General features: G+C 42.4%; 1 protein-coding gene across 1 annotated transcript in view; it reads right to left on the reverse strand.

Moving 5' to 3' along the window:
• SHROOM3 (shroom family member 3) overlaps positions 1 to 26,233 on the reverse strand; it is a 166,627-nt gene that overhangs the window by 122,190 nt on the left and 18,204 nt on the right. Inside the window, exon 2 of the mRNA XM_072745539.1 lies at positions 18,962 to 19,430. Coding sequence (XP_072601640.1) covers positions 18,962 to 19,430 — 469 coding nt within the window. The remainder of the gene's footprint in view (positions 1 to 18,961; positions 19,431 to 26,233) is intronic.

A 26,233-nucleotide genomic window follows, 5' to 3' on the forward strand; every position in this document is an offset into this window, starting at 1 on the left:
AAAACAACAGAACTCCCCCATGCAGGGGCACCTCCCAGCCACCTTGCCTCATCGCCAATTTGCAGTAATAGGCTCTGCTGTGCACATGAAAAAGAAGAGACCTGGATATGAGGAAATGGCCAATAGGCAGAAAGCAAAGAGAAGAACCCAAAAACTCCTCAGAGAAACATTCATTTCAAGGGGGGCTTTGTGATACCAAGGGCGCTTCAACAATTCACATCTCTCAAGAGTCGGGACTTTACAGAGTCGGGAGTTATACATGGATTTCTTAGGTACTCAGTAAATGGCTACCAGCATCTGTTTGGGGTTGTTTGCACTATCCCCCTATAACTAGAATCAGGCCTGTTTAGGGTTGCCAGCCGAAGGTATTAGCAGTCCTTTGAGACCCAAGTTAAGAGGGTTTCTGAGACCTCTCAAAGATCTAGCTTCTGGTTCCTTCAAGAGTACTGCCTTACACATCTGTGTGTGGAATGATGATCCCTCCTCCCCAAAGCCCACTCTGGTTTCTAGAGGCAAGAGCGTATAGATGCATGGTGGTTCTGGGTTGGTCTACGTCATTCATGACCTATGTAGGTCACTTTAAGGGTTGGCAAAAGCTTTAGAGTCTTCAGAAGTAGGAAACAGAATCTCTTTCAGTCTGATTCCTGGACGACTCATTCCCTAGGATCATATTGCAGGTGAAGCACATATAAGAAGGGATTGTTTCATTTACGTCTTTCTAAATTTGCTTCTAAAGAAAACAAATTATATCACCTTATTCCTGAAGTTAATTTTAAAGCTGTGCAGATAGAGATTCAGAAGAAAATGAGGATGGTCTTCATGATGACTCATGCTATTTAAAGTGTTGAACCCACTTGGCCTGGTCCCATTGCATTCTAGACAATTAACCTTTAACTAGGTCCTTTGAAAGAAGATTTTGACTAAAAATTTTTTTTGATATATTTAATTTACACTAATATTTAGAGTATAAAGGCAACCCATGCTTTGAAAATAACTAACCAATCAACCAACCATCTAGCAGCATTCTCTCTTTAGGAATAAATATAAATATGTAATATTAGACAATTCATTTCTGAAGTTTCTATATAATCAGTGCTATTAAAAGAATTGGGACAGACAAAAGTAGAGATTCAAGTCTCCTGTTGACTCACCTAACAGGCTTGGCCAAAGCTTTTTTTTTTTTACCTCTTCCAAAAGACAACCTCTTAGGTGTCCAGCTCCCTGTCACTCCATCCATTCTCCAATCCCTGTGCGAACTGGGTGCTGTCGCCAGTTCCTCTGGACTACCCAGATGCCACTCATTGCAGAGATTCAGAGTCATTAAATCTTGCCAGACCTGACCTGGAGGCCTGGGAGGGGAAAGGCATTACAGAAGAGGCATGATCCCAGAACCATGCACACTCCCTTTCAAGACTCAACACACACAGACTTAGTGAGGCTCCGGTCCCAGTTTGACTCATGATCCCTAAGCCTAGAGACTGGGGCATTTCCCCAAGGCAAGCAATGGAAAGAGTTTTGTCTCACTTCTGACTGAGGACATTCCCACAACTTCTAAAGTTTGGGTTCATCCTTAGAATCAACAGATTTGTCACCTAGGGTAGAATTTTCTACATTCATATTTTGTTTCTCCCTAGCAAGATTCATATCGCCTAGAGGAGCCAGTGGATTCTGAAGTTGTCTTCAGCTTCAAAAGCCCCTAAGCCTCTCTTCTCAAAATGACAGCACCACCGGAGATGCTACACGGAGAGACATGGAGTTTCACACATGAAAAAGAGAAAAGCAGCCTGTGTTATTTGGAGTCATCTCTTTTTTGAGGCCCTTCCTTCTCTAAACATAATGGTTCTTCTCTTGTCCTCAATTTTTGCTACCATGCATCCATTCCTGATTATATTACCAGGATGAGGCCCAGCCCTCAATCCTCATGTTTTCATTAGACCTAGAAAAACAATGTGAAATGGAGAGGCCCACCTACGGCATCAACAAAGGTACTAGTTCGACCCTTCCAGGCCCATTTTTCAGAAAAGCACTGTAAGATTTTCTTTTGAAAACTCCTGGTTACTTAAATAAAGGTGTATATTGCATAGAACTCTCTTTCCTCCAATCCAGAAGTGAATTCTAAGACTGTGGTTCTTCAGAAATTACAGATGGGATTGCTAAGCATCTTAGGAAAAGTGACTTTAAATTAGTAGTAATTTCACGGATGAAGTAAAAGCTTGCTTCTGAGTCCCTATACTTCACGTGAAAGTATCCACATAGAACGTCCATTAAATAATTACCAACTTGTGTCCCCTTGGATTCCTAATGGTTGGAGTATTTGTTGAATAGAGATGGGTAGAGATGTGTTTCTGCACCATCAAGTATGCCAAATAATTTTAAAATAGCTGGATGTTTCTTCAAATATTTATCCCATGGCACTTAAAGTAATGAAGAATATCGTGAAATTTCTGAATTTCTATTAAAAAAAACAAGGTTCTAATAAAATAAAGGGTGCATCAATCATACATTCTGCTTGTTAATGAAATATACTCAGGGCATGAAGAGTTCCCACAAACCCAATTTGAAGATTTGGATTTGTCAGCATGAGAACTGAGTAGTCCCAACTCTTAACTGTAGACAATCCATAAGCCAGAGAATCCGTTGGGACACCAGAGGGATAACTTTCATGTTAGGTGCCAGGGCCAATGTCCACAGTTTCTATATGCAGGATAATGATGGGGCTTTCTGATACTGAAATACAAGATCAGCATGAAAACACTAACCAAATGTGAGAAGCCTTCCTGAGTTTTTGTTTGCATTTTTGCCAACCCTGAACATCCAGAGGACCTCATATCTTAAGTTACTCTAGTGGCAGAGGGGCCATGGAGTTTCTTTGAGCACCTGAGGTTACTATGCTCCAAGGATTCGTGAGAATATGGAGGGGAAAGATTTTGAGATTCCCAGAGGGAGCTCTGATGAAAGTCTCAGAGTAGATACCCTTAGAAAGATGGTCCATTTCTCTGGAGGTCTTTTCAGTCTGGTCTAGACAAGAGAGAAGTCATCTGGAAGAATGGTAACTTGAGTTCCACATTTCTAGAATTTCAGAGCCTGAATTGTAGGTTTGACTGTCCCTGCATCAAACTGTAAAAATGAATGTTTTCATCAAAGGGTGAGAATTCACTGTTTCCTTTGTGACCAGCTCATGAGAGTTTCCAAAATGAAGAGGTAAGCAGTAGACTCCCTAACAGAAGAGATTGTACTCTCTGGCACTAGCGGGAAGATTTATGATCTCAGAAGTATAGCTGATCAGAGTGTGATCTTGAGCCAGCAGAACCTGGGCCACTATGCAATGGCCATACTGATGAGAAGACAGAGGTGGCCAGGATGGTCCAGTGAAGACCATTTTCTACCTTTAGCTGGACCACTTTTTATTTGTTTTTGTTGAAGTTGAATTTGCCAACATAACACCCAGCGCTCATCCCATCCAGTGCCCTCCTCAGTGCCCATCACCCAGTTATCCCAACCCCCCGCCCATCCCCCCTTCCACAATCCTTTGTTCATTTCCCAGAGTTAGGAGTCTTTCATGGTTTGTCTCCTTCTCTAATTTTTCCCACTTGGTTCCCCTCCTTTCCCCTCTCCTCCCTTTCACTATTTCTTATATTCCTTGTATGAGTGAAACCATATGATTGTCCTCCTCCAATTGACTTGCTTCACTCAGCATAATACCCTCCAGTTCCACCCACGTCGAAGCAAATGGTGGATATTGGTCCTTTCTGATGGCGGAGTAATATTCCATTGTATATATAGACCACATCTTCTTTACCCATTCATCTGTCGATGGACACCGAGGCTCCGTCCACAGTTTGGCTATTGTGGACATTGCTGCTATAAACACTGGGGTGCAGGTGTCCCAGCATTTCACTATATCTGTATCTTTGGGGTAGAACCCCAGCAGTGCAATTGCTGGGTCATAGGATAGCTCTATTTTTAACTCCTTGATGACCCTACACACAGTTTTCCACAGTGGCTGTACCAGTTTGAATTCCTACCAACAGTGCAAGAGGGTTCGCCCTTCTCCAAATCCTCTCCATTTCGTTTCCTGTCTTGTTTATTTTTGCCATTCTCACTGGTGTGAGGTGGTATCTCATCACGGTTTTGATTTGTATTTCCCTGATGGCCAGTGATGCGGAGCATTTTCTCATGTGCTTGTTGGCCATGTGTAGGTCTTCTTTGGTGAAATGTCTGCTCATGTCTTCTGCCCATTTAATGACTGGATTGTTTGTCTCTTTGATGTTGAGTTTAATAAGTTCTTTATAGATCTTGGATACTAGCCCTTTATCTGATGTGTCATTTGCAAATATCTTCTCCCATTCTGTAGGTTGTCTTCTAGTTTTGTTGACTGTTTCTTTTGCTGTGCAGAAGCTTTTTATCCTAATTAAGTCCAGTTATTCATTTTTACTTTTGTTTCCCTTGCCTTCATAGATGTGTCTTGCAAGAAGTTGCTGTGGCCAAGTTCTAAAAGGTTGTGGCCTGTGTTCTCCTCTAGGATTTTGATGGATTCCTGTCTTACATTTAGATCTTTCAACCATTTTGAGTTTATCCTTGTGTATGGTGTAAGAGAATGGTCCAGTTTCATTCTTCTGCACGTTGCTGTCCAATTTTCCCAAAACAATTTATTGAAGAGACTGTCCTTTCTCCAGTCCTTTCCTGCTTTGTCGAATATTAGTTGGCCATAGAGTTGAGGGCCCATTTCTGGGTTCTCTATTCTGTTCCATTGATCGATGCGTAGGTTTTTGTGCCAGTACCACACTGTCTTAATGATCACAGCTTTGTAATACAGCTTGAAATCCGGCATTGTGATGCCCCCCAGCATTGGTTTTCTTTCTCTTTATTCTTTTTCTTTTGTTTTGTTTTGTTTTGTTTTGTTTCCTTTTCTTTCTCAATATTCCTCTAGCTATTTGAGGTCTTTTCTGATTCCATATAAATTTTAAGATTATTTGTTCCAGCTCTCTGAAGAAAGTCCATGGTATTTTGATCAGGATTGCATTAAATGTGTAGATTGCCCTGGGTAGCATTGACATTTTCACAATATTTATTCTTCCAATCCATGAGCATGAAGTGTTTTTCCATCTCGTTGTGTCTTTCTCAATTTCTTTCAGAAGTGTTCTGTAGATTTTAGGGTATAGATCCTTTACCTCTTTGGTTAGGTTTATTCTTAGGTATCTTATGCTTTGGGGTGCAATTATAAATGGGATTGACTCCTTAATTTCTCTTTCTTCAGTCTCCTTGCTAGTGTATACAAATGCCACTGATTTCTGGGCATTGATTTTGTATCCTGCCACATTGTCGAATTGCTATATGAGTTCTAGCAATCTTGCGGTGGAATCTTTGGTGTATTCTATATACAGTATCATGTTATCTGCGAAGAGGGAGAGTTTGACTTCTTCTTTGCCAATCTGAATGCCTTTTCTTTCTTTTGTTGTCTGATTGCTGAGGCTAGGACTTGTAATACTATGTTGAATAGCAGTGGTGAGTGGACATCCCTGTCATGTTCCTGATCTTAGGGGAAAGGTTCCTAGTATTTCCCCAGTGAGAATGATATTTGCTGTGGGCTTTTCGTAGATGGCTTTTAAGATGCTGAGGAATGTTCCCTCTATCCCTACACTCTGAAGAGTTTTGATCAGGAATGGATGCTGTATTTTTTCAAATGCTTTCTCCGCATCTATTGAGAGGATCATATGGTCTTGCTTTTTCTCTTGTTGATGTGATCTATCACGTTGATTGTTTTACAAGTGTTGAACCAACCTTGCATCCTAAGGATAAATCCCACTTGGTCATGGTGAATAATCTTTTTAGTGTACTGTTGGATCTTATTTGCTACTATCTTGCTGAGAATTTTTGCATCTGTGTTCATCAGGGATATTGGTCTTTAGTTCTCCTTTTTGGTGGGATCTTTGTCTGGTTTTGGGATCAAGGTGATGCTGACCTAATAAAACAAGTTTGGAAGTATTCCATCCCTTTCTATCTTTCGGAACAGCTTTAGTAGAATACGCATGGTTTCTTCTTTAAACGTTTGATAGAATTCCCCTGGGAAGCCATCTGGCCCTGGACTTTTGTCTCTTGGGAGGTTTTTGATGACTGCTTCAATTTCCTCCCTGGTTATTGGCCTGTTCAGGTTTTCTATTTCTTCCTGTTCCAATTTTCGTAATTTGTGGTTTCCCAGAAATGCATCCATTTCTTCCAGATTGCCTAATTTATTGGCATACAGCTGCTCATAATACGTTTTTAAAATCATTTGTATGGGGATCCCTGGGTGGTTCAGCGGTTTCGCGCCTGCCTTTGGCCCAGGGCATGATCCTGGAGTCCCAGGATTGAGTCCCACGTCAGGCTCCCGGCATGGAGCCTGTTTCTCCCTCTGCCGGTGTCTCTGCCTCTCTCTCTCTCTCTCTCTCTCTCTCTCTCTCATAAATAAATAAAAATAAATATTAAAAAAAACATAAAATCATTTGTATGTCTTTGGTATTGGTTGTGATATCTTCTTTTTCATTCATGATTTTATTAATTTGAGTCTTTTTTCTTTTTAATAAGTCTGGCTAATGGTTTATCTATCTTATTAATTCTTTCAAAGAATCAATTCCTGGTTTTGTTGATCTGTTCTACAGTTCTTCTAGTCTTTGTTTCATTGAGTTCTGCTTGAATCTTTATTAGATCTCTTTTTCTGTTTGGTGTAGGTTTTACTTGCTGTTCTTTTTCCAATGCCTTTAGGTGCGAGGTTAGCTTGTGTATTTGAGTTTTTTCCAATTTTTTGAGGGAGGCTTGTATTGTGATGTATTTCCCTCTTAGGATCAATATTGCTGTACTCCAAAGATTTTGAATGGTTATATCTTCATTTTCATTAGTTTCCATGAATGTTTTTAATTCTTCTCTAATTTCCTGGTTGACCCATTCATCTTTTAGTAGGATGCTCTTTAACCTCCATGTGTTTGAGTTTCTTCCAAGTTTCTTCTTGTGATAGAATTCTAGTTTCAAAGCATTGTGGTCTGAAAATATGCAGGGAACAATCCCAATCTTTTGTTACTGGTTGAGACCTGATTTGTGACCCAGTATGTGGTCTATTCTGGAGAAAGTTCCATGTGCACCTGAGAAGAATGTGTATTCAGTTGTGTTCAGGTGGAAAGTTCTGTATATATCTGTGAAATCTATTTGGTCCAGTATATCATTTAAGGCCCTTGTTTCTTTGGTGATGTTCTGCTTAAAAGATCTGTCTTTTCCTAAGAGTGCCATGTAGAAGTGTTCTATTATTAGTGTGTTATTATCTAAGTATCTCTTCACTTTGATTATTAATTGATTGATATACTTGGCAGCTCCCACATTAGGGGCATAAACAGTTATTATTGTTAGGTCGTCTTGTTGGATAGACAAGTATGATATCTTTAAGTATGATAGAGTGTCCCTCTTCATCTCTTACTACAGTCTTTGGGATAAACTTTATCTGATGTGAGGACTGCTACCCCAGCTTTCTTTTGAGGACCATTTGAATGGTAAATGGTTCTTCACTCCTTCATTTTCAGGCTGGAGGTAGGTCTCAAATGAGTCTCTTGTAGACAGCATATAATGGGTCTTGCCTTTTTATCCAGTCTGATACCCTGTGCCTTTTGATGGGATCATGTAGCCCATTCATGTTCAGAGTTAACTATTGAATGATATGAATTTAGCATCATCATATTACCTATACAGTCCTTGTTTTTGTGGATTCTTTGGGCTCCCTCTTTCTTTTTCTTTTTCTTTTTTTGGGGGGGTGGGGGGCTCCCTCTTTCTTTTACAGGATCCCCTTTAATATTTCTTGCAGAGCTGGTTGGGTGGTCACATATCCTTTCAGTTTCTGTCTATCCTGGAAGCCCTTTACCTCTCCTTCTATCCTGAATGACAGCCTTGCTGGATAAAGTATTTTTGGCTCCATATTTTTCTCATTTAGTACCCTGTATATATCATGCCATCCCTTTCTACCCTTCCAGATCTCTGTGGAGAGGTTTGCCATTAATCTGATATTTCTCCCTGTATAATTTAAGAATCTCTTGTGTCATGTTGCCTTAAGAATTTTCTCTTATCTTTGAAATTTGCAAGTTTCACTGTTAAATGTTGAGGTGTTGAACGGTTTTTATTGATTTTGTGTGTGTGTGTGTGGGGGGGTTCCTCTCTGTCTCCTGGTTCTGAATGCCTGTTTCCTTCCCCAGATTAGGGAAGTCCTTGGCTATGATTTGCTCAAATATACTTTGCGGTCCTCTCTCTCTCTTTCTCTCTCTCTCTCAGCTTCTTCTGGAATCCGAATTAGACATATACTCTTCCTTCTCAAGCTATCATTTATTTCCCTCAGCCTTTCTTCATGGACTCTTAATTTTCTCTTTTATCCTCCGCTTCCTTCCTTTCCATCAACTTGTCTTCTATGTCACTCACTCTCTCTTCCACTTCATTAACCCTAGGAGTTAGAGCATCCAGTTTGAATTGCATCTCAGTTAAATTATTTTTAGTTTCGCCCTGATTAGATCTCAATTCTGCAGTAATGAAGTCTCTAGAGCCCTTTACGCTTTTTTCCAGAGCCACCAGTAACTTTATAATTGTGCTTCTGAATTGAATTTCTGACATCGTATTGAAATCCAAATTCTGTAACTCTGTGGCAGAGAGTACTGCTTCCGGTTCTTTCTTTTGTAGTGAATTCTTCCTTCTAGTCATTTTGTCCAGTGCAGAGTGGCTGTATGAGTGGGCTGAGTCAAAAATATCAACCAAGACCTAAGTAAAATACACCCTAGATGATTTCAAAGAGGTCAGAGACCAGAAAATAAGAGAAAAAGAAGAACAGAACAAAATAAAACAAAAGGACCACTAAAGTGAAAAACAAATTTTAAAACAAAGTAGTAAAAATAAAAAGCCAAAAACCAAAAACAAAGAAGAAGAAAAAAGAAAAAGGAAAAAAGAAAGAAGTAAAGAAAAGAGGAAAAATAGGGGTAAAAAGGAGGGGGGATGGTGGTGGTGAGGATGTGGTAGTAGAGAGAGAATGTAGTCTACCTGAGGGGTCCTAGAGGGTGATCCTCTTGGTTTTGTGTATATTCTGTTCTGTATGTTAGAAGATGCTCAATCCCAATTTATATAAAATAGGAATACTTATATAAAGACTCAACATTGACCACAGAAACATAAACAAGATAAAGGAGGGGGGCAGAATGGGAAGGAAGAGAGAATCTCATAAAATGAACCAACATGGTGTTCCACTTGGTTGTGGGTGTATGTTGGTCATGTTTTAGAAGGCATTCCACCATTGTAAAACAAAACAAGGTAGAAAAAAAAAAATGGAAAACCCATATCTTCTATATCTACCGAAATTTAGTTGAATATGTTGAAGGGAATCCAGAAATACAAAATAGATCCAAGACATGTAATTTTAGAAATATGAAAGTCAAAAATGAAAAAAACTTAAAAATGAAGAGCTGGTAAAATATTGTAGTTAAGGTGGGAAAAGAGAAAAAATATTGGAAAAGTTTAGTCTGATATAAAAACTAGTTGTAATGGAAAAAGGAAAAAAAAAAGGAGAAAGGGGGGACCCTCTAGTTCTAATGCTATTTTCCCTCAGTCCTGGAGCTTTCCAGTGCTGCTTGGTCAAGAACTTGCTCCTCCTCAGTTCTCCCAGCTGGTCTTCTGGGGGAGGGCCTGCTCTGCTGATTCTCAGGTGTGTGTACCTGGGGGAGATGCCCTGCTCCCCACCAGGTGCTGGGCTCAGTGGGAGCTGTTTACCCCATGAGGTCTCTGTTCCCTGTTGGCCCCACCCCTTCTAGGCACGAGGTGACACAAGGAGGAACAACACTGGTGGTGGCCAGGTCTCCAGCTCTGGAGTCAGCTCCCCTAGTAACCACCTGCAGCTCCCAGTCTGCAGTGGCCTAGATGCTCCCGGGGCAGCGGCGATGACCTGCACAGCTTGAGCGCGCCCAGTGGCAGGAGCGTCCCCTCTGTCCTGTGCCCTCCCCGCCTCCGCCTGTCCCCGGGGGGAACACAGAATCGCTGGCTTTGTCCACTTGGGCGCCCTGGGATCCAGGGCCCTGTGCCACTGGAGGTGTGCTCCCCAGGGGCGGCCTCTCCTGAAGGGAATGGGGAACAGCTGCCTCCGCCCAGATCCAGGCTCCAGAATAAAGGGAGCTCCGGAGCCAGCCTGCCTAACCGACTGGCTTCTCTCAAATGCCCCGAGGGCCGCTCCACTCCAGCCCTCTACTGAGATTGGTCCACGGTTTGCAGTGAGCTTTCTCCCAGGCGCCCCTCCTCTTATAGTGGCTCCAGGAATCTTGAGGCTTCACTGCCCACCCTGGGACTCTGCCTGATTTCCCTGCTAAGCACTTTTCTGTCAGGGAAAACTCTGATGCGGATTTTTAAATTTCTTGCTTCTCCAGGGCGGGGCTTTCCTGTCCTGGAGGCTCTCACCCCTCCACTTTAGTCTGGCTACTCTTGGTGCCCTCCTCAACTTTGTTCTTTTTTATTATTATTTTACCTTCCTACCTTGTTAGAAGCAAAAACTTATCTCTCTGTAGCATTCCAGCTGTTCTCTCTACATCTCAGGTCTAATTCATAGGTGTTCAGGATGTTTTGAAAGTTATCTAGGTAAGTTTGTGGGGCCAGGTGAGTTAAGGACCCCTACTCCTCCACTTTCTTGCCCCTCCCCTAGCTGGACCACTTTGAAGACATTTCATGTGTGGTCTTCTGGGCCCATGTAATCTTGCAGGGAATTTTGAAGACAGAAATTATTAAGTTATCGGCACGGTAAGGTCAGGAGTTTTCATTTTCTTGCTGTATCCTCAACATTTAGAATAGCACCCAGCACAAAGTCAGTCAGTGCTCAATCAATACTCATGGAGCACATGTAAGGATGCTCTTGCTGGAGTTAATGGATAGTTCATGGATAGTCCAAGTTCTCAGGTGAGCACGTGGAATTTCATGAAAAGAGTCTTACAGGAAACATGGCCTATCAATTTTACTTTTGTTTTAGCATGCACATGTACGGGGAAATAGTTCAATACAATTCTATCAAAGCCACTGCAACATTCTTCCCACTCATATAGTAATAGTTTTTTTTTTTTTTAACTTGGAATATAACAAAGTCAGCCCTTGAAGAACAAATTAATACTCTCACTTATGAAATACCCCTGGAGATTGTCTTTAATCAGTTTAGAACTTGGGGATGCTTTCTCCTTTTGCAACACTGCAGATGAAGAGCTTAGAATTTGATAAATTATAAACCTAATGAGGCTTCTAACTCCTTTAGCCAGTTATTAGCTGTCAGGAAATGATCATTATTACTTAATTATAAGATGAAACTAAACATTGAGAAATGTTGAAAGTGATCTGGTTGGCCAGTATTCCAAGGACTAATTCTACAGGTATGCCGTCTACATACCAATTAAAGCTGCATCACCCATAATAAAATGCTGCCTGCCGTTGGCTGTGTTCTATGTTGTCATTTTCAGATTAAAACAACAAAACAATCCCAGTCCAGGGCATTTCCTGGGCACCAAAGAGTGCCAGGCTTTTCTAGTTTAAAGGATAAAGACTGCTCCTATGGGCTTATTACTCCCCAGGAAATGCCCTTGTTTTCACTTTGACCACACCCAAAATAAGAATCAGTCTTAGAGACAATAAAAGCAACCAACCAATCAATCACCCACTTTACTAGCTGTCAGGTAGAAAAATGTCAAGAAACTTGTAAAAGAAAAAGGTGTATGTGTGACATTCTATTTTGGTTTTCAGGGGTAATTCATTAGTGAGTTGAAAATGGAGGGAGAATGTTGAGTCATGCACAGGAAGTGTGGGCTCTACTGGTACGCAGCTTTTTTTTTTTTTTTTTTTAAACACCACTAAGAGGGCAGCCCCGGTGGCGCAGCGGTTTAGCGCCGCCTGCAGCCCAGGGCCTGATCCTGGAGACCCAGGATCGAGTCCCACGTCAGGCTCCCTGCATGGAGCCTGCTTCTCCCTCTGCCTGTGTCTCTGCCTCTCTCTCGCTCTGAATCTCTCATGAGTAAAAAAAAAAAATCTTAAAAGACAAAAGTTCTTATAAAAATAAAAAAAAATAAACACCACTAAGAGGTTTCCAGAATAAAATTTTCATTTCTAGCTCAGTGTATTATAACTTGTATGCAATTTTGTAACAATACTGGTTTTATCAAATGCCATCTGCTTTTGCTTTCTGGAGTCTTCTTTCCATGTATCTTTGAGGGAAAGGATGTTTTTTAAGGAGCAAGGGACTGGGGCTCCCAGACTGCCCTGGTTCTGAGCCTCAAATGCATGGTTTTGGGTATTCAGGTGAGAAGAAAAGGAAAAAGATAAAAATAAACAATTTTGCTGAAATACAAACATTTCCCAACTTAAGTACAAGCTGTGTTGCAAGATTTCAATTGTAAATTAATTACCTGGATTTTAGAGGAGGCCATGTGATTTTTTCAGAAAGGGATTAAATAGCCCCTACAATCTGAGGTAAGGATTAAACGATCGAATCACCACTAAATAGCATACAAAGTGCTCCATAAATGCTGGGTTTTATTATCTTGGCCTTTTGTGCTACTTGGATATTGCTGCAGAAAACAGACCCAAGAAACGTGTCAAACCATGATAAGGAGCTGCATGTAGAAACATCAGGGGGACTCTATGAAAGCTTAATCTGCCCACATAGACACAGGAGATCAAATGTTCTAGGAACGTATCTTAGTTTTAATTCATTGCTTTTAGGAGCCTCTCTAACAATGCTGGTTACGGTCCCACCGCCTCGATGCAGCCCTAGCTGAAACAGTGATAGAAACCACAAAGTGAATAAATCATCTGCACTTGTCTCCACATCCTCATCACCCATTCTCTATCTCCTGCAGTCCAGCCTTCCCCAGGTCATTCCTTTGCACTTGCTCCTATCAAGGTCACCACACTCTGTTTGCCAAGGTCAGGGGTGTGGGATCATCTCCTGGGATCCCTCCCAGTGGCATTCATCACAGGTGACTAGTGCCTCCTTAGGAAACACTTTCCTTTCTGGGCTTGCACAACACCACACCCTCCCTCAACTCACTGAAGTTGCTTCTCAGTTGCCTCCGCTGGGTTGGACTCCTCTCAAGGTAGATGTGCCCCAGAGTTTGGTCTTCCCATCTTTTCTCTCCTCTATGGAAATTCTCGCAGGTGAGTGAATCAGGGTCCCATAAACTTAAATACTATTTATATGTTGATGACTCTTACCTTTCTCTTTCTAGCTCTGATCACAACCTTGGATTCCAAACTCTTGTATACAGCTACCTCCCCAGATAGCTGTTTGGTATATCAGACAAAAGAACTCTCGCTTCTGCTTCCTGAGCACCCCCAGCCCCGCCCTCCAAACATGCTTTTCTCTTGTTTTCCTCATCTTACCCAATGGCTCCATCATCCTCCCAACTGTACAGCCCCAAATCCAACAGTCACCTTCATTATTCTTTCCCTAAATTTTTTATTCAATCATTAGCAAGTCAGTTGACACTATCTCAGAAGTTTGTCTCAAATCCTATCACTCGGCCATCTCCACTGCTACCATCTTAGAGTGACATACCATCATCTCCTTAGATGAATATAATTAATAGCTTCCTGCCTGGTCTCCTTGCTCCTACTCTTGCCCTCATATACCCTATTCTTCAGAAAGGAATCTCAGCATTATTTCAAAGAAATAAATTGATAGTATTGTTCCTTTGCTTAAAATCCTCCAGTGGCCTCCCATTACACTTAGGCTACTATGGCCTATGAGGCTCTATATGATGTGAGTCCAGACTGCTCTGTTCTCTACGCTTCAACTATACTGGCTTTCTTTCATTACTTTCAGTATCCCAAGACTGTTCCCACCTCAAGGCCGTTGCTCTTGAATTCACCCTCTGCCTGGAATGCCCCACACCTCCATGCAGCAGGCTCCTTCTTATTATTTAGATTTTGGTCCAAAAGTCACCTGATCTTTTCTGACCCACGTACCTAAGGTAGCCCACCCAAATTCTCTCATCTCTTGACCTTGTTCTGTTTCTTTCACAGCACTTACTACCATCTGGAATTACTTTCTTCACTTATTTATTTACTTGTTTATTGTCTATGTGTCCTCAAGAGAAGGTAATTCTGTAAAAACACATACCTTACCTCTCTTGACCATGGCATGCCTGCCAGATAGTAGTGGGTACTCCATAAATATCTATTGAATGAATGATCTCTCTGTATAATATCAGTTTGCAAACTGTATATAATAGTCCACTGGGGGGATCCCTGGGTGGCTCAGCAGTTTGGCACCTGCCTTTGGCCCAGGGCATGATCCTGGAGTCCCGGGATCGAGTCCCACATTGGGTTTCCTGCATGGAGCCTGCTTCTCCTCTGTCTGTGTCTCTGCCTCTCTCTCTCTCTCTCTGTCTCTCATGAATAAATAAGTAAAATCTTAAAAAAAAAAAAAAACAACCCATTGGAACTCAATAGCTAATCCAAATAATTCACCAATGGCTAAGAAAGGACCAGAATCAGGGACAAACTGAAGTGGAATATATGTCCCACCATAATCTACAGTCAAATAAAAATTATGCTCAATTACATGTCCTTTTAGCTCTTTCCAGACTTCTCCAAATCATCATCAAGAATCATCAAAAGCTGATGGAGTTACCCACATTCTTTTTCTTCTCTTGCCTCCTCTACTTTCCAAGACTAAGAGGGGCAGAATAATTTATTGTGACTGATTGGACAAAAGAAATTATTCCTTCTTCACCCAGTTTCCTATATAATTCAAAAATCATACCCAGATTTATTCAAAACCTGGCCTGAGCAACTCAGAAGGCACTTTCCAGCTTTCCCTTTGAGAGCAGGCCCGCTGAAGTTCACTCTGTGGCTTTTTACACTATGGGATGCAAGTGCTACCAAAATTAATGTGTAAGTTAATGCTCTACTGTGTAGATTTTTGCTCTGAAGGAAACAGTTGGTGGCAGAAATAATCTTTGACTTTGCCTCTCTGTTATCTTTTTTTTGTTCCATTTAATAAAGTTCTAAGTGCTCTAGATGGCATTAAGAAGAGTACTGAGCTAGAAGGCAGTTCTACTCCCAGCTCCACTATAACCATTCACTGTAAATTTGGTGAAATCATTTAACTTCTCTGAGCCTCCCTTTTTATCTGTAAGATGAGAAACCTTTAGTAGATGACCTCTAGCTCTAACTGTGCATGGTGTGGAAATGTTTTGTGTCCAGTAAATACCAAATGATTAATCTAACTGGTGTAGCTGGTTATATGATTGATGCCATCCTGCTATCCTCCAAAAACAATAGAAGGCGGGGGCAATTTGGCCTGATTATTAGAACTCATCCTAAGCAGCTTCTAGAAGTGGAACTTCCAGGGATCAGGGACGTCCCCTGGTATTTTTCATGATTTTAGGTACCGGATATGTGTCAAAGACTCCAAATTTACATCTCCAACCCCATCTTCAATCCTAAATACCAGATGTCTCACTGGAATTCCTTTTGCCCCTGCCTGCCTGCTGCAGTCTTTTCAAAGCCAGAACAATTCTTGTAAAGCACTAGTCAATCACATGTGCTCAAAACCCTGCAATGTTTCCTCATTTCACTTAGAGTGAGAGCTAATCAGAGTCCTTACGATGCTCTCTGCAAGTCCTCAAATGGCCTACTTTTCCCCACTCACCCATCACTTCTTTGACCTGATCCGCTACTGCTCTCCCCGTCTCACTCTGCTCCAGCCACAGCGACTGCCTTGCTATTCTCAAACATACCTGCTCCTGTCTTAGGGCCTTTGCACAGAAAATTTCCTTCGCTCAGTGTACTAGTGGCTACCTCTCTCACGTCTTTTAAATGTCACTGTTGCATTGAGGCCTACTCTGTTCTATTTAAAATTCCTGAATCCCCTATTCCATTTTTCTCTCCATGCACTAATCTAATATTCTTTATCATGTAGTTATGTATTATGTTGAATGTTTATTGTCTATATTTTTGCCCTGAATATAATCTCAATAAATGCAGGGATTTGAGTATATTTTGTGTACAGTACAAATAGCCACTCATAAGTATTTGTTGAGTGAAGTGAAGAATGCGTGTCACTATTGGTGAGGAGTATCTCAATGTCTGTGCCCTGACTGTACCCAGTTCCTAGGAAAGCTTGTCTAAGGTTCATGGAGTACTGTCCAAATTCCCTCTTGGTTGCTCCCATCCTATCAAGAATCTCTCATGAGATCCAACATGCTCATTGAACCACAATGGCACATAAAGATGATTCTTGCTTTCTTTGATTTTAAAACTATTTTCTCCATTAAACCATTGATTTCAGAAATTGGGAAAAACATTGTGATTGTGATCCACAATCAACTAATATGCTCACAGTGAAAGGAGTTGCCAAATATCACTCCAATAGGGATCCCTGGGTGGCTCAGCAGTTTAGCGCCTGCCTTTGGCCCAGGGCGTGATCCTGGAGTCCCAGGATGGAGTCCCATGTCAGGCTCCCTGCGTGGAGCCTGCTTCTCCCTCTGCCTGTGTCTCTGCCTCTCTCTCTCTCTCTCTCTGTCTCTCATGAATAAATAAAAATCTTTTAAAAATAAAAAAATATATATCATTCCAATATAAGATCTAGGTTCTCTTTCTTGACTACTTTCCTAACATCGACTTGAACTGTGTAATTTTTTTATATTTCACCTTCTAAAATTTTTTTCAGGTCATTTCTATATTTCTTGGGGAAATCATACCTCCATTTTCAACAGACTTGTTGAAAAATAGAGACTTGTTACTCTGCCCAAATATCATATAGTAGAGTTTTTAATTCTGACAGCCTTGTCTGATCATCCAACATAGAGAAAAAAAAGTGGAATCATCTAAAAAGAAATTCCCATCAAAGGGGATGGGAATATTAGTGTGAAATTACAGTAATTCACGTGGTTCTAATATTTATCAATCTATAAATTGGAGTCAATATCCCAACTTCTAAATTACCTTTGTCAATGAAAAGCAATAGACAGACTTTTGCAGGAGAGTAATGTGTATGTGCTTAAAACCATGGTAATCACCAGCTTTGTGGATAGAAGAACGCTACACTGGATAGAATATCTACCAAGTGGACATTCCACTGGCATATCTATAAGACCTAAAACTTAGGTTTCTTAAAACATTAGGACTAATTCAGCCATAAGTCCCTAAGGAAATGGCTGTTGGATTGTATCTTTTTTTTTTCTTTAAAATTTTTAAAGATTTTATTTATTTATTCATAAGAGACACAGAGAGAAAGAGTGGCAGAGACACAGGCAGAGGGAGAAGCAGGCTCCATGCAGGAAGCCTGATGTGGGACTCGATCCCAGGTCTCCAGGATCACACCCTGGGCTGAAGGCAGGCGCTAAGCCACTGAGCCACCCGGGCTGCTCGGATTGTATCTTATTCTGAGAAATAAAACCCAGTTTTGGAGGATCTGGCTTGGTCCCCCAGGTCTGAGACTGTTAAGCTTTACATGAACCCTAGGATCTCACCCTTGCAGGCTGCATTCCAGAAGCTCCTGGATTTACCTCCTGGGACTACTCAGGGAGTTGAGAGAAAATCCGAGAAAAATGTTAGAGAAAAGCCTGTACTAGCATCCCTAAAAGTGGTGTGATCCTAACAAATAATACAACATGGTCAAACATATCCAGGACCTTTTTATGTAATTCTGGGAAACACAATTAAAAATTCATCAGCTTGGAAATTACTAATAATTTGAGGTTTTTGGGACTCCCAACAGTTTGAATTAAAGTCCCAAACTTCTCCAAGCACTGTCTATGGTCACAAATTCAAGGGCAACGAGAGCATGCTCCTTCTGGTGACTCATCAGCCCTGTGTCATCATGGTACATACAAAAATAGTATTCAACAATGATACACACCAACATTCAATGCCTAAGAAAACAAAAGTCAGTAGTGCTCTTATCATTAGAAAAAGGTATATAGTAAAGAACAGGGGCTTTGGAGCAGACCAACCAAATTTCAAATCCCAGATCTACCATGTTTGTCCTAAGTGATTTTATCAAGATGTTTCACCTCTGAGCCTCATTTCCTTCATCTGAAAGAGGGACAAGAGCTCCCACTTATCAGTGGGTGATTAAAGATGATGCAGGTAAAATGCGTGGCATTGACTGCACAGTGACAGTTACTTTAGGTAATTGTACCCATGCTAAACTAAGATTATATTTCTTAATTCCAGCAATTTCTTTTTTTAAAGATGTTATTTATTTATTTATTCGTTTGTTTATTTATTATTTATTTATTCACAGAGAGGCAGAGACAAGGCAGAGGCAGACTCCCTGCAGGGACCCAGGGATTGTGCCCTGAGCCAAAGGCAGATAGATGCTCAACCACTGAGCCACCCAGGTGTCCCTCCACCCCGGCAATTTCTTAAGTAAAACACTGTCATCAAGCATTCCTTAAAATATTTTATTTACTTATTTGAAAGAGAGAGAGCAAGCACCAGTGAGGGGCAGAGGTAGAGGCAAGGAAGAAGCAGGCTCCCGGCTGAGCAGGGGCCTGAAGTGGAGCTGATGTCAGGACCCGGAGATCCTGACCTGAATCCAAGGCAGATGCTCAACTGACTGAGCTACCCAGGCGCCCCCAGACATCAAAACATCCCTGCTGTTTGTCTACAGTTCAAGGGTGCCTGGGTTACCGAGGGAGGTTCACACATTAGCTTTGCACGAAGCACGTTGTCACTTCCAGTAGAGACATAACATGTAACGTCGTCGCAGCGGGTTAACAAGGGAGCCACGGCGCACACGGGTAAGAACCATGAACCCTATGCCAGGATTCCGTTTAACTCCGAGTGAGTGCTACAATCTGTCCCGGACACCTCAAAAAATGTCGCGAACACGGCAAGTCTCCTCTGGCTTTGACGCGATCTTACCACGATCCGTGCCAGTAAACCCCCACTGATCTGAAGCCGCTCGGGAATGTGCGACACTCCACACACTTACCCGTGTGAGTTCGGGGGTGCCTGCCACGCTGACCTCAAACCCTGCCTTCTGATTTCTGTCTGGCTTCCGGGGCGCGGCCTGGCGGGGCAGACGCCGCGGTGAGCGCTGCGGGGCGACCTCCGCGGCCGGGAAGAGCGCGCGGGCGCGGTGCCGCCGCCGGAGTCCTCAGCGCCCCGCCCCGCCCCGCCCCCGGCAGCCGGCGCGACCGAGGGGCCGCGGCCTCGGGACGCCCTGCGCTGCCGCCCAGCGCTCCTGCTGCCTCCCCGGGGCGCTCGGAGCCCTGCCGGGCAGGAGGCTCCAGCGGCGCAGCAGGCGGCCGCGAGCCCGGGAGCTGCGTGTGCCGCCTGGTGCGGACGCGAGCGCTGCGGCGTCGAGGCCGCAAGGCCAGGGCGCGCCCCACCGCTGCCGGCGCACCGGGCGCGCCGCACCGCTCCGCACCGCACCGCAGGCCTCGCGTCGCTCCCTCCACCTCAGCGACGCCTGAAGGGGGCCTGAGGAGGGTCAACCACGGTTTCACTTATGTGCTAGAAATGACTCTTTGGAACGTCCGTTTCTCATCGGGCTCCCGGCGTGGCGCCTGCTTCTCCCTCCTCCTGTGTTTCTGCCTCTCTCTCTCTCTATCATAAATAAATAAATAGATCTTTAAAAATAATGAATGAATGAATGAATGAATGAATGAATGAATAAATAAATAAGGGATCCCTGGGTGGCGCAGCGGTTTGGCGCCTGCCTTTGGCCCAGGGCGCGATCCTGGAGACCCGGGATCGAGTCCCGCGTCGGGCTCCCGGTGCAATGGAGCCTGCTTCTCCCTCTGCCTGTGTCTCTGCCTCTCTCTCTCTGTCTATCATAAATAAATAAATAAATATTTTTTAAAAAATAGAATGTCCGTTTCTTTCCAACGTTAATGGATTTTTAAAAAAATTTTTGTGGAGAAAAATGGAAATAAATTAGACTTAAAACAGGTATACATGAACCACAAATATGAACATGCTGGCGATTATAAGCAACACAAAACTAAACAATAGTTTCAGGATTGAACTTCTGCTCTCTCCATTACATGCTTTAGACAGAGAATGCAGAATCCCCAGTTATGCTCCATCTGAGTGCACAGGGAATTTATTTGCTCCCCCAACTCCCACTCAACGTCTCTGATTTCAAATTCCAAGAGTGTTCTTTTAGGCCCACACTCAGCTCACACTGCTGAAAAACACTTTGATGGTTTCACACAAATCTGGAACCAAACAGGAAAGAGGCAGAAAAAAAATGTCGACACACAATAATCTTCAATGAAATTGTTTTGTCAATTGCAGGGGAAAAGGGACTTTAAGAAATATTCAGTTGAACATTAATTTTTAAAATTCTTCTCCTTGGGACACCTAGGTGACCCAGTCGATTAAGCATCTGCCCAGGTCATGATCCTAGAGTCCTGGGATTGAATCCCACATCTAGTTCCCTGCTCCTCGGAGGCCCTGCTTCTCCCTCTGCCTCTGCCTCTGCCTCCCTCTCTGTCTCTCATGAATAAATAAATAAATTCTTTGTAAAAATTCTTATTATTATCACCTTTCTTACAAGAAATATTTGTGTCAATTGGATGATGAAAATATAAAATGTTCTTACTAACTTGAAAGGTCCAGGCCATCATTTGAGCCACATAGTAAGTGATGGGCTCTGGGTGAGAGCCCAGTGCTTTCCTTGGGCCCTCTGGCAATTCACTTTCTAGCTAGGAGTCAAGTTTTATAAACTGCTAAGTGACCAGGCAGACAGCCTGACTCTGTAAGGTAATGTTTTCAATTTGACTCATGCTTATGGTCTTTGACCTTAATAGTCATTTGTGGTCCAAGGGCCATTAGACATTCTGAAAGGTGGTGTACTGAGTGATAAGCTTGGGCGTTCAGACTTAAGGTGACTTCCTGCCTTGCTTTCCACAGGCTTGGGAAGGCAGGAGACACATGTTGTCCGAAGGAAGGATGGTAGGGAGGAAGGGAGGCAGGAAGAAAAGGAAGGAAGGAAGGAAGGAAGGAAGGAAGGAAGGAAGGAAGGAAGGAAGGAAGGAAGGAAGGAAGGAAGGAAAAAGAAAAATGAAAATGTATTTCCCAAAGACAAAATATCCCAAACTTAGGAGAAGAGTCATAAAAGAAGTCAAAAGCATAAAATAGTCTTTTAAGGAGCTCCTTTTCTTAAAATAACATATATATCACTGGAAGAGAAAACAGAGGTGAGCTATAAATCAAAATCTTCTGCCTAATGCATTCCTAGGGTTTCTTCCTGAGAGCAAATGCCAGAGAGAAATGGACATTCAGGAACCCAGACAACTTGAAGGTCAGGAGAGAGCTGACTCAAGTCATTTTCATTAGAGAGAGAAGATCACCTGGCCCTCTTCAGTAGCTTTAATAGCTAATGTCCTTCCATCTAATTCTGAAAACTACAAACTGAGAAGAAAAAACCCCTTTGCTTTTAGCCATCACCACCCATGATTTAAGCAAAGACAGCCCAGGGGACAATAAAAATATTCATGGCCATCAGTAAGATTTACCATCGTATCCATTTTTTTCTGCCGGCAAACTTAGTTCTCCATGCCCTCCTTGCCTCAACCAAGGGAAAAATATGCCTTTCAGATTCCACTTTTTGTTCCTTCTCAAACCAAACTCCATGGAATATAATCTCTATTTGCTAAAAGAAGGTTCTGGAAAGCAAAAGCAGCTTTATCTGCCTGTGGGAAATAGAATTAGCTGAAAACCTAATGGAAACTTTGGTAGGAAGACTATGGTGAATAGTTAAATATTTACAACATAAGAACCAGTTCATTTGAAAACAAATGTACAAGTGCCTGGCTTCGTTCCCTGCCTCGGGAATCAAGAATGTTCCCTTGCTGAGAGCTGCCATTTTATTGACATTCAAGTAAGAACTGACTCCAGGAAAAGAGGGCAGGAGTGAGCACAAGAACCACAGCTCTGCAAACCAGTATTGGACTAGATGAGTTCATCCGCTGTGGCTAGCCTCTAAGTGACAAATTCAGAAAGAAGAAGGGGGGGGGGTTGGGAAGCACAATTTTAATATAAGGTACAGGAATGCTCCTATGAAAACTTACCAGTTGACTTATCCAATTGCTCCAAACTAAGACAGAAAGAAGAAAATCCAAATTACATCAGAACAACAACAACAAAAAAAAACCCAAAAACCAAAAAACTGGACCTATATTTTTTATGCATTTGGGACCAGCATCTTGTCTAAGGAAAAAGAAAGAATGGGGAAGAGAAAATAAAGCTTTGCTCAAGCCACTGTATAAATAAATAAATTCCAAGGGTCAATAACTCAAGTTTGCTTTGGTACAAACCTGGTGGTTTGGGGATTCAGCAAGCATATAAACTAATTCTTACTAGAAATCCTTCTTCATGCTGTTTGTGTTTTGTCTCCTTCAGTGGAGGTCAGCTCAGCTTCTCTGGAGTGACCCATGGGGAGCATCAGTAACCTCCTCAGACAACTTTACCTGTAGTCGGCAGATCACCTGAGCCTCCACTGGTGGTTGATAACTTACCAGTGCCAGGGTTGGCCAAGTGGGAGGCTCTCAGCCGTGCTGAGTCTCTGCCCTTGATTGATAGAGCATTTTTTGTTTTTTAAAAAATATTTGGCAATAAGAGTCTCTTGGAGATGGAAACAGAAAAACAAAGGAGAAAACCACAAAAATCCCATTGAAGTCAGGCTCATTTTCCAAACTTTTTCAATCATGGGGGCCTGCCATGTGTTTTTGCATTCCCTCTTAGGGGCTGAATGCCTGAAGATTTGATTTGGGTGATCAGAGACCCTCCAGATCACCTAATGGTGCACCTAAGGTGCTGCTCTCTGGCAGAACCTGAGCTCTGTGGCTGGAGGGCTGACCCAGGGAAGGCACCCCTTCATTCTTTCATCTGGTTCTGGGATAGAAGTGACAGTTGAATGATTTTAAAGATTCATTAAAGACTGGGGAGATGCCTCCAGGCTACAATGAAAGACAGGAGTCCCACAGGAAGACAGTTGTGGGGTCCCTCAGCCTGGAACCCCACACCCCCATCCTTCCGCTGCTCTTACAGCTGGACATCTCCAAAATGTCCCGGCCCTTTCAGCCTCTGTCTCCTTCTCTACTGACATTTACTAACTCCCACAGTTAGGCTTTGAAGCTCACGGTTGCCCAAACCACTCCCTCTCCATTGCTAAATCTGGCAGGCTCCTCTAGTGTCCACCCCACCCCTGTCCTCAGTGTTGACATTGTTAACCACTCCCTCCCCTTAAAACCCTTCCCCTTGGCTTCCAGAACAGTGTGTCCTTATTATTCCTCCTTCCGTCCCTTTTGCTCTATTTTTTTCTTCCTCTAATACCAACTACAAGGCTGTTTCTGCTGCTTCTGCTGTCTTCCTCAGGGATGCCATCTTTAACAATCATCTCTGTGGAGATAATCCCCAAATTTATAACATGGCTTCAGGTGCTTTCTTCAGCTTTGTTCTTCATTTTGAAGTGCCTGTTGGACACCTTTTCAAGTAGAGCCAAAGACCAGTCCAAGATCAAAAGCATCATCTTTTCCCCTTCAAGAAAGACCTAGATCACCCTCCTGAATGGCCTGTTTCTATAAATAACCTCACAATTCCACACGTCAAGGGGTTTCAAACATCTTTCACTAAAAATTAGTGGCCAAACCCTATTTCTTAAAGCCCACCAGGCCCTCTTGATCATCCTGGCCCCTCATTTTTTCTCACCACCCTAATTCAGGTTTTCATTACCTCCCCACTGAACTGCTCCATGTCTTCCTCTTACAGCAAAAACACCAGCTCACCTCACTGCTATTCTGTAACAGTCTAAATCCCCCAGCTTCCACTGAATCTCTTTCTACTTGCTTCAGGGATGTCACCACTCACTCTCATACTTCTATGCAAATAAATGAACAAGAGATCATGGGATTTATTTAGTATTTTTGAAATTTCCAAAATAAGCAAATACTGGTATGTTTACAAACTTCACTAAGATGTGAGGAGAGGTGGCAAATGGCTTCATTAAACCTCCTTAAGGGCAGGCTGCTCTCCAAAGACTGGATTGGTCCATACAGAGAACTCATACCTAGTCTAAGCACCATGACATAGGGAGTCACCATGCGATCCCCGCGCTCAGCCTGAGAACTCCTCAGAGTATATCATCCTTCCTGCAAACACAGTGTAGGTCAGAAGGTCAAAAAGAGTGTCCTCAACATTCTATTGAAGAAAAAGTAGATTATATTCTTCAAAAATAACCAATTTCATTGAAAGCAAAGGAAGATTATGCGCATGCTCCAGATTAAAAGAGGCTAAAAAGACATGATAATTAGCTGCAAAACCTGCCCAGGATTGAATCCTGTACTGGGAGGGAAATGCATGCTATAAAGGACATCACTGTGTCAGTGGATAAAATTGGCAGTAGATTAAAGTACTGGTATCCATGTTTAAACTACTAGAGTAGATGACTGAATATCCCTATTCCAAGGAAATACCCATACAAATATGTATACTATGTGCAAAATACACTACATGTACTCAAACATATGTGTTTATCAGTTTCAAATTGTCATTTTAGGGGTTCCTGGGTGGCTCAGTTGGTTAAACGTCTGCCTTTGGCTCAGGTCATGATCCCAGGGTCCTGGGATGGAGCCCCATGTCGGGCTTTCTGTTCAATGGGGAGTCTGTTTCTCCCCTTCCCTCTGCCCCTCCTCTCTCTCTCTCTTGCTCTCCCTTGCATGTGCTCTCTCTCTAATAAATAAATTAAAAATCTTTTAAAAAATTGTCATTCTAACAGTTCATATTTTAATGCTAAAAAATCAGCTGTCTGCAGGACTACCCAGATATCTTAAATTTAGCTTTCATATTTTAATTAATATTCCATGTGTTAGTTCTTGGTCAAAAAAAATAAGTGTAAGCCAATTTCTACAACTTAGAATATACCATCAGGCTGAAACTATATCTTACGAAATTAAATTCTTTGATGATTAACAAGCAAAATACTCTTAAATAGGTAAATTATATTTCTGTAATGCAATGAAGTAATCACATATATTAGTGCAGGTCTACAAGGCTGAAGTCTGAAAAATATCTAGCTGCCGTCAAAGGTAAATTCCAAAAACTTCCTTTAATTCTTTCATCAAATGTATCATCATTCTGACAAAGAGTCTCTACAATACTGGACAAGAAGATATGCAGTTAAAATATATACCATTCAGGGGATCCCTGGGTGGCTCAGCGGTTGAGCGTCTGCCTTTAGCTCGGGGCATGATCCTGGAGTCACGGGATCGAGTCCCACGTCGGGCTCCCTGCATGGAACCTGCTTCTCCCTCTGCCTGCGTCTCTGCCTCTTTCTCTGTGTCTCTCGTGAATAAATAAATAAAATCTTTAAAAAAAATAAAATAAATAAAATATATACCATTCAAACACCGACGTGGGCTATTATTTGAACTAAATAAATTTTTTTAAAAATTCACGAGAGACACACACACAGAGAGAGGAAGAGACACAGGCAGAGGGAGAAGTAGGCTCCATACAGGGAGCCTGACATGGGACTCGATCCCGGGTCTCTAGGATCATACCCTGGGCTAAAGGCGGCGCTAAACTGCTGGGCCACCAGGGCTGCCCTGGATTATTACTTTTAAAACATGATCTATGACCCAGGAATTAGGAAATACAGGAGGTTGATCCTTCCAGAATTCCAAACCAGATTATTAGAATCATAGTATCTCGAGGTTAGCTAAGAATGGGCCCTTCATCTTACCTAGGCCCCACAGGACACCTTAATGTCTTTTGGAATACCCAACACTAGGCCACTGTTCAATCTGACCCAAGGCTTCTTCTATTTTCGAACAGCTCTAATTGCTAGAATATTCATCCTAATATCAAACCAGACTTCTGCCTTCCTTTAGCTTCAGCCCATTGGTCCGAATTCTGCCCTCTGGAGCCTAGTCCTGCTTTCACATCTTTGACACATTGGGGGAAGACACAACCCATCTGAGTCTTCTCTGCACTAAAACATACCCAGATCCGATTCTTATCGGATAGCTTGAGATTTAGATCACCACGAGGGGCCAGAAAATGAAGGCTGTCTCTTCCTCACCTGATGCACCACTCACATTGTCTACACATATTTGAAACTGAGGGATCAGACTGTTCTTCACTGTCATCCAATCAAAACTCCAAATGCCACCTAATTCTGAAAAGCCTCCCCATTCCCCTGGGACAAGAATTATCAGAAGGAGAAGCACTTTCCATCTTTTGGGACCTGGCCATT

This window comes from Vulpes vulpes, unplaced genomic scaffold, assembly GCF_048418805.1.
Source record: "Vulpes vulpes isolate BD-2025 unplaced genomic scaffold, VulVul3 u000000899, whole genome shotgun sequence".
Lineage (NCBI taxonomy): Eukaryota > Metazoa > Chordata > Mammalia > Carnivora > Canidae > Vulpes > Vulpes vulpes.